Raw genomic sequence first — 9,321 nt, 5'->3', positions numbered from 1 at the left:
TCACCACAAAGTTTTTAAAAATTGAACCACTACATCTCAGATTTTGATTAAAATGTACTGGATTATCTCACATGTCAAAGTCACTGGTGTGAATAAAAAATTCCTATGCCTTATAGTTTTTGAGTTATGGGGGGATGAAAATTAGGGAAATGGTATATACATGCATGATGCATCATAGAATGATGAAATAAAACATAGAAAAGACCGCAGTCAATATAATCTTTTATTTTAGATACCTATGACAATACATACTACATGAAGCACATTTTACAAAATACTCTTTTTTCTGTTTTTTCTAGCAATATATTCACGTACAGTTTTGTCATATGAGAGCTTCCTTGCAATGTCACTTTCTAGAGACAACATGCATAAAGAATTTAAGCGCTCTTCAGTAATGGTAGACCGAAATTTGTTCTTTATAAAGGATAGCTTTGAAAAATTCCTTTCTGCTTCACAGCTCGTGATAGGCATTGAAAAGTACAGCTTAAGCGCAGTAGTAATATTGGGGAACACTTCAATTAGGTGTTGCTCACAAATAAGCTTAAGAACTTCTGTGCATTGCATTTTAGATGACGTGTTTTCTTCTGTGTTCTGGGATTTCCTAAGGTGCAAATATTCTTTGAACTATAACACTCGTTTACTAATTTGTGGTCAATATCATCTTTGTAATATGATATAAGTTTAATACCGTCCTCATCAATTTCAGAATTGTTCATCAATTCTGAGAGGAATTTGAACCTTTTCGCAATCTGCTCATATGGGTCAATCCTCTTGCGTAACTGGATTATCAAGCAGTCATAGAGTTGATATAGAACTTCTATCCTAAATTTGTCAGCTCCTCTCAAAGAAGCAATACCACTTGTTCCATCTGAAAATGTCCTTGTAACAATACGTTTGGAAGCATCAGAATATCTTGAGGTGATTTCTTCACACAAACCTTTTGCTTCTGATTCATAGTATGCAATCCTATCGGTTGAATTTTCTCTGAGTTCTTTAACAAACGAAAGTAAAGATGATAGCAGAAGATAAACTTCAAATACATCAAAACCAGGGGTTTGGAGTTTCTTACTTGTTTTGTTGAAACGCTCCAGCACTTCTTCCCAAACAACTGTTAAAATAGCATATTCCAGCTTTACAACTTGTGGTATAAATTCTTTACATTCAGGCTTCTCTTCTGAGTATTCAAAAATATGTTTGAGAGTTTGTAAAATACCCATATATCCATTTTTAATTGCCCGGACTGCTTCATAGTGTGCAGACCATCTAGTTACACTTAAGCTCTTTCGAGAAAAATGTAGATTGCCCTGTGTGTTTAAAATCCCCCATCTTCATGGAGATCCAGAAAAGAAAACATACAGCTCCTGCAAAATGCCAAAATAGTCAACAACTTCAGGACACTGCCTTTTCTCCAACAAGGTTAAGTGAATGGGCTGCACATGGTACATAGTCTGCGTACCTGTTAATGTTCTTAAAGAGTGCTTGCAGCCCTTTCTCTGAACCCTTCATGTTAGATGCATTATCGTAGGACTAACGACGGATATTTTCAAGTGAAAGCTTATGTTCTCCCAGGACTTGTAGTATTTTGTTGAACAAGGTCGTGGATGAATGGTTTTCTATTGGTAAAAATGTTAAAAATCTCTCACAGGGTTTTCCATTATAGCAGTATCGAACCACAATTACCAGCTGGTCAACATGTGTCAGGTCAGGCGTAGAGTCAACAATAATAGAGTAGTATTTGGTGTCTAGGTTGTTGATTTGATTCACAATTTCATCTTGCACATGTTTTCCCATGATTTCTATCAATTCTTCATACACGGGTTTGGATAGGTAAGTAGCATTTACTTTTTCATTTTTACATTTCTCGAGATGTTCATGTAAAAATGGGTTGAACTCTGCAATAAGTTCAATGGCCCCCATGAAGTTTACATTAGCCACAGCAGAACAGTCAACTTACCGCGACACTCCACCTTTACAACATCTGTGCTACTGACTCGCAAACTTTGGGATTGTTGAAATATATACAACAAAAAATTAATCAATTTGAGTCGTGCGACTATTGTTGCATGCTTTGAAAGGAAAAAAGTTTAGGTCTACTTTCTGAGAAAGGGTTTTTAAAAAAACCCTTCTCAGAAAGTAAAGCGCCATTTTTAAAGATTTATAATAAATAAGCTAAATAGGCTAAACTAGGCTATGTTCAAGCTAGCCTACGCTAGGCAAGACTAGGCCACCAAAACTCATAGGCTAAGGTAATGTAACACAATTTTACCATTATTTGAACACTTTTCATAATAAACACCTGTAATTTAACACAAATTCACCCTTTTATTACTTTTTCATAAATACTTGTAATATAGTATTAGCCTAGGCGTGGTCGTAGCCTACCTTCCGTTCACCTCTTCATAAAAACAATAGTAAGAAGTCTTACAACACCAGGTTAAAGTCCAACAGGTTTGTTTCGATGTCACTAGCTTTCGGAGCGCTGCTCCTTCCTCAGGTGAATTTACCTGAGGAAGGAGCAGCGCTCCGAAAGCTAGTGACATCGAAACAAACCTGTTGGACTTTAACCTGGTGTTGTAAGACTTCTTACTGTGCTCACCCCAGTCCAACGCCGGCATCTCCACATCATAAAAACAATAGGTTTAGGCTAATCTAACACTATTTCACCTTTATTACTTACCTTACTTTTGTAAATATAACATTTATTTTTGAGTAGGGGTAATTAAAATATTGTATCCTTATGAACACTTTATTGAAAAAAATTCTTGTCTAGATCGCTAACACGAGTGCTATCACGTTGAAAATTCACATTAGCATTGCGATTGCCTTTTCAACGGCTCCCCTTTTTTGTTACGACACGTCATCTACTGTTTGTATTTCTGTCATAAATGTTAATAGTCTTTTAAATTATTTATAATTATTTTATATTAAATATATTTAGAATGAAACATTCTTAATTTGAACGTTTTTTCGTTTACGGCTAGCCTACATGATACTTTAATAACCTTAAAATTTTTATTTTAACTATTATTTTGTATTGAATTACACTATATTATTAATATTATTATTTTTAAAAAACCCCTTCTCATACAGTAGACCCAAAATTTTTAAGCAATGTGGACTAAAGTCGCTTCTGGGGCCCCTCCGGGATTAGGGGCCCTGAAGCTTAAGCTTCATTAGTTTCATAGTAGATCCGCCCCTGCCCTTAACATTCTGTAAAGGGTGGAAATAAAACTAGAATGGTGAGTGTCATGTTGAGATTCCACAATTTATAAATGTTTACAGAATTATAGTGTTAATTTCGTGGTACTTGCTTTGTTTACCTCTTGTACAGAAAATGTTTTAGTTTAAGATGTGAAATCTTGTGGCATAATTCATTAATTTAATACTGGGAGTTCAGTTTTCTTTTTAGGAGTTACTGTCTCCACAGGGATCATAACAGCACACAGTGAACTTGAACCTGGAGCCTTGTAACTGTAAGGCCACCAAATGAGCCACAGAAATAAAAATTGAGACAGGAACCTTATAAGTGCACAATTAATATATATTTTGAGTACAGCTTTAGAAAAGTTATATGCTATATATTATTGCACGCAATCTCGCAAACAATTTGCTTGTGCTAATTATAAGTATATAAAGGGGACGTAAAACAAAATGCTATAAGAATAAATGTTAAATAGACTTTTTAAGTAGAAAGTCTTTTTATAAATGCTCATTCTAAACTCTACTCAAAGATCCCATAAGTTGTTATCTAATTCTTGTTTCATGTAATGTAAAACAGCACAATTAAAGAACATAGAGGAAATAGAAAAAAATGTAACAGGATAAGACAAGAAAACGGACAGAGGGGCTGAAGAAGTCTTCGTCTTGCTTAAGTCGCCCTTTCCTTCAATCGTCCTTTCCTTCTAAGGGAGCTTTATCAAGTACCTGAGATATTGGCTGAAAACGCACACCTTAGAAAATTAAGGCTGGAAAAAAATCTGATGTCACCTTGGTAAACTATAAGCTGAAGTTGTCACAAGGTTTCTGCTATTAGTACTAAATATAGTAATAGCTTGGAAAGCGAAACATAATCACAGTTTGATTTAACCGAACTATAGTTAGCTTTCTTTTTATTCATTAGTGCTATATATAGTTCTTAGGTAACTTTGTTGCAAGAAACCATGAGTGGAAAGAAATACTGTACTATACCTACTTTAACTCACCATGTGTTAGCTGTGACTAAGGACGTAACAATTCACCCGTGTTAATTCTTCGGGATTTATTCCCTAAGGAAGTTAGGTTGTGGGCACACGTCTCTGATCTGGTTTCTAAAATTGAGCTGACCGACAGTTGGCAGCTTTTACTCTCTCTTTTAGTAATATGTTCTTAAAAACGTATTTTTTTCTCGAATTAGGAAATTGAAACCAAAAAAAATCAGGATGATTTCTGCAGGATGATAGTGGTTTCGAAAAAAAGTTTACACTGAATTAAGTTTTAAGGAAGGTCGAGTTTAGTTTTATTTTGTTGCCTTATTACTTTTTGGGAGAAGTCCCCGGAATTATCATTAAGCAAAACAAGACCAAAGGTGAAAAACACAATCAACGCCGAGAGAACCCAATCTTTTCTGTTTTGCCACTTATGATTAGACACTGAAAAGGAGTATCTGCCCCATAAATTACAAACTTTCTTATAATATATTTATAGTCACACGTTTTCTTTTCTCTAAAGCTTATGATTTCCCACAGAGATTAGTTTTAAACTTCAATTAACATCATTACGACTTTTGAGCTGACCTCATTCTACCATGTTCAGGAATGCGATAGACTTCAGTGTTAAAGTCTCAAAGAAACAGAGATTCAAATCATTCCTCCCAGATATATTTAATTGCTACCTCTAATTATCCACAGGGAATAAATGCGGATACGCGGTTGTAAAGACATTCCGATATGAGGGAAAAAAAGTCGGGATTAAAATAAATCTCTCTAATAGATGCTCAATTTTTGGTCCTTCGTTCTGTATTATTTTCCAATTTAAAATATAAGCATGCAATTTTTAAAAATAAAAGAGCAGAAATGGAAAATCCAAAAAGTTCGGGCGAGAATTAGTAATAAGATGAAATAAACAAAAGTAAAAGAGCAGAATGATTCATGCCCAATAATTCCCTGTTCAGGTCTTATGTGCAACCCGCTTGCATGACTTCATGATTTAATTGCGGCTGCATTTGTCACAGAGAAATGAAATGACAGCCAGGAATCCGGTTACTTGTGACTGCCCATGAAGAGGTTGCAGCAAACACAAGGTCGCCTGTCTTCTCATTGAAGGGACTGCCCTCGAAAAGTTCACCTGACCTTTTTGTCCCGATGCCAACTGGCCCATTGCAGCATTACCAATACTTCAGTTTCAGCATTCGAGCTCATTCGGCTGTCAGACATGTATAATTTCAAAAGGCGCCTGCATCAAAGATGGCCGCCCCCGATTCTGCACGACACTGACGGCCCGGCAAGTCGGGCACGCGCCTTCATATTATCCGTCAGTGGATGGAGAGAGAGGGGACCGCGCACCCCATGCCCGCGGCCACGCGCACCCCATGCCCGCGGCCACGCGCACCCCAAACCCAGCCTGGGAGTCTCTGCGGCGCGCGTGGGTTCGCCGGTACCCACGCTCCGCCCATCGTCCCGTCAGCCTCTGCGTGCCGAATTCCGATGACGTTCAAGAACGCCTGTGCGGTTGTTTTTGTTGTCGGCTCCGGAGTAATTGCTTCGCGGTTTCCGATTCAAATCGGCTCGGCGGCCGTTAGCTTCACGCCGGGAGAAGTAGGAAGCAGGAGGAAGAGGCCGCGACCAGGAGCCAGAGCGGCAGGAGCAGCGGCGGGAAACGGGGTAGGGGCCGGGCTGGGCCAGAGCCGCCCGCTTAGCTTATGTCTCTGGCAAAGTTTTCCGTTTGCCTCTTTCTTCCCGAAGGCAGCTATTGTAGGCCCAGGCTGCCGGGGCCTCTGAGGAGACGGCGGTAGTGGGAAGGGGAGGAGCGGAGCGGAGGGGAGGTGGAAGCCTGGATTCCCCAGGTCCCTCCTCACTCAGAGGGAACTACTCAGTCAGAGTCGGGAAAGGATTGCATTCACCCTCGAGATGTCGTCGGCGGATGCCCTGAAGACGCGGCTGAAGAAGCTGGAAACTATGATCAGGGACCCGAAGTCTCCGGTGAACGCGGAATGCCTGCTGGTGAGTCCGGAGATGGGCGATGTTCCTCTCTCCTTGCACAACTTTTGTTTTTCTCGCTCCTCCATCCTCCCATTTCCATTTGCGGCGCAGTCAGACTGTGTCCCGGCCTCCAAACACAAGGGCGTGTTTAGAGCTTCAGCAGCCGCAACTTTAATGCTTTTTGTTGTATTGGCGCATACCAGAAATTAATGTGAAATCGCGCAACTTTCTGATGTTCAGATCAGGCAGACGGTCCACGGGGAGGAATGTTACCAATGTAAACAGCGCGGAATAAACTTCATGATCTGAAAACTAAACGAATTCCAAGCACCTGATGCCTTAGCAATAGAGTGTTCAGGTTGTCGATCTGTTCATTGAAGTGGCTAAGTGTTTTTTTTGTTGCGTTTTGGCCATATAAAGGCGTCACTTTTCCATATAAACGATTGATTGCCTTTTAGGCCGGCTAATGACAGCAAGGTTGGGTCAGCATCATTCAGTTGGCTGGCACATCACTCGTGAGCAGTTGGTTTCGTTTCGTTGACTTGAAAAATCAGAGCACTTCACTGAGATAGCTTCTTGTTTTTTTTAAAAAAGCATGCAATTCGTACTTGTGTTTCCTGAACTCGTAATGAAGTATGACTGGAAGGTGACGGTACTTGTATTTATACAGCGGCTTTCACAACCACCGGTTGTCTGGAAGTGCTTCGCAGCCAGTGAAGTACTTCTCAGAAGTACAGTTGATGTTATAATGTGGGAATCAGATTGTTGGATATCTTATGGAAATGGTACGTGATAATTCTGTTCGCCGACATTGCCATTTAAAAATTCATAAATAGGTTAGTTGGAGATAGAGTAAAAGTGAGTAATTTGAAAAGAAAACTTGTTCTCTTAAATTTGGAAGTGTAAACCACTAATTCACGTTAATTGTATGTAGGACTGTATTTAAAGTCAGTTCATGTGATGTACTTCGAAGAACAACATTTAAGCAGTTTGTTATCTAACCTAAGTTTTTATGTTTCTTTAGATTTTTTTATACATTTAAATAGTCTTGTCCATGTTCTTCATATAAAAGTTTACATGTCTTCTGTTGCTTTCTGGTGATGTGGGTTGGGATATTGACATATGCCATCCTGCCATGGGAATGGAAATGCAGTGATGAATTTTTTGTTACATGTTACCACATTTAAATTACATTTAAAGTTTTTAAAAAAAATCTCAACCTGGAGTATTTAACCTTTTCAACACACTTTTTAAAAAAAAAAAAAATCTCCTGTGTCCACACTACTACTATTAACTTTTTAACCGTATATCTGTGGTATTTTAAATTGTTGCATTACTTCTGACCAAATAGATGCACCGAGGACACAAGTCTCAACTACTTCTGGCTTCCAATATCTTATCTTGAGTTTCATCCCTTGGCGGCATCACATGTTGTAGAACTGCTCACCCATTGTTCTTTGGCTCTAAGGATGCAAGAAAGTTTAAATCATGCTCTTGAGCTTGTTGCAACTCCATCCTGATAACCTGTGTCAGGGAAATTTACAGAAAACTTCAATAGAAAGTTTCATGTAAAAATTATTTACATTTACGTATTTCAAAGTATTCCTCGTGCAATGCTTTCCAGTCCCAGAGAAATGCAGTGTTTCCTCTGAAAACTAGCTAAAAGCAGTTTGGCTAATTTTGAGCAAACAGCCCGATAGACTATTATAGATTATTATCTTTCCTAGTGGGAGCAGGAGCAATTTATAACAACATAGAATTTACAGTGCAGAAGGAAGCCATTCGGCCTATCGAGTCTGCACTGACACTTGCAAAGCCAATCCCGTTTAAGCCCACACTTCCACACTATCCCCGTAACCCCACCTAACCTTTTCTGGACACTTGAGGGCAATTTAACATGGCCAATTCATCTAATCTGCACATCTTTGGACTGTGGGAGGAAACCAGAGCACCCAGAGGAAACCCACGCAGACACTGGGAGAACGTGCAGACTCCGCACAGACAGGGACCCAAGCCGGGAATCGAACCTGGGACCCTGGAGCTGTGAAGCCAATGTGCTCCCGTGCCATTGTGTTTCAGCTGGGCACAGCTATGTAAGTAGCATATATTGATTTTTGTTCAACTAAAGTTTATTTTGGTTAGTCGGAGCAGGCTTTCTTGTACAAATTAACAGCAAGAAAGGGATTCCGAATATCCACTTTTATTGAGGGGAAATTCTAAAAATAACATTCAGGTCATTAGCCATATGTTTCTATTTAAAGGTAGTGTTCAGATGTTAAGTAAGCATTATTAAAGCTACTGTTTGAGCATTAGATACTGCCTTTATCAAAAGTTATATCATCTGCATTCTTACAGAAGTTTATTGGACTGAACAACTGTTTCACTCCATGGATGCAGCCTGACCTGCTGAGCATTTCCAGTATTTTCTTTTTTGGCTTTATTAGTATTTTCAAAACACTTGCGTAAGGAACATAATTTGAGCACGTTTGCAAGAAACTATTTTGGAATCAGTGACTTTGTCAGAATTTTGGTGCAGAAACTTTTGTGAAATATGTGCAAGCTGATTTCGTTTTCTGAATACATTAAATTGGGAAGAAATTTGAAAGGCACAGCAGAATGATTTTCTCCCAGATGAGTTGTGGTTCTGCTTGTGAGAGTGATCACATCTGGGAAATAGTTATCAGGGGCGAGATTCTCCAACCCCCCGTCGGGTCGGAGAATCGCCGGGGGCTGGCGCGAATCCCGCCCCCGCCTGTTGCCGAATTCTCCGGCACCGGATATTCGGCGGGGGTGGGAATCACGCCGGTTGCTCGCCGCCGCGCCCCCCCCCCCCCCCCCCCCCCCCCCCCCCCCCCGATTCTCCGGCCCAGGTGGGCCGAAGTCCTGCTGCAAAAATGCCTGTCCCGCCGGCGTAGATTAAACCACCTACCTTACCGGCAGGACAAGGCGGTGCGGGTGGGTCGGGGGGGGGGGGCGCGGGGTCGTGGGTCGATCTGGCCCGGGGGGGGGGGGGGGCCACGGTAGGCTGGCCCGCGATCGGGGCCCACTGATCCGCGTGGGGGCACTCTTTTCCTTCCGCCTTCGCCACGGTCTCCACCATGACGGAGGCGGAAGAGACTCCCTCCACTGCGCATGCGCGGGAATG

At 40.6% G+C, this 9,321-nt stretch overlaps 2 protein-coding genes across 2 annotated transcripts in view; one reads left to right on the top strand and one right to left on the bottom strand.

Annotated features, from left to right (window-relative positions):
• Positions 1-240: 240 nt before the first annotated feature.
• Positions 241-5,605, bottom strand: LOC140410552 (uncharacterized). Its single transcript, XM_072498788.1, has 2 exons — positions 5,328-5,605; positions 241-1,613 (listed from the first exon to the last, which is right to left on the bottom strand). Exon 2 carries the CDS (start codon positions 1,215-1,217, stop codon positions 519-521), a length of 699 nt encoding a protein of 232 aa, XP_072354889.1. The 5' UTR covers positions 1,218-1,613; positions 5,328-5,605; the 3' UTR covers positions 241-518.
• A 93-nt stretch (positions 5,606-5,698) lies between these two features.
• Positions 5,699-9,321, top strand: part of LOC140410553 (rho-associated protein kinase 2-like) — a 374,766-nt gene continuing 371,143 nt past the window's right edge. Inside the window, exon 1 of the mRNA XM_072498789.1 lies at positions 5,699-6,197. Within this exon, the coding sequence (XP_072354890.1) occupies positions 6,105-6,197 (93 nt within the window). The 5' untranslated portion in view covers positions 5,699-6,104. The remainder of the gene's footprint in view (positions 6,198-9,321) is intronic.

This window comes from Scyliorhinus torazame, chromosome 4 (genome assembly GCF_047496885.1).
Source record: "Scyliorhinus torazame isolate Kashiwa2021f chromosome 4, sScyTor2.1, whole genome shotgun sequence".
Taxonomy (NCBI): Eukaryota; Metazoa; Chordata; class Chondrichthyes; order Carcharhiniformes; family Scyliorhinidae; genus Scyliorhinus; species Scyliorhinus torazame.
This window is presented reverse-complemented; position numbering and strand designations above follow the sequence as displayed.

Coding starts and splice junctions, on each gene's coding strand:
- LOC140410552 (XM_072498788.1), bottom strand. CDS start 1,217: ATGGGTATTTTACAAACTCTCAAACATATTTTTGAATACTCAGAAGAG.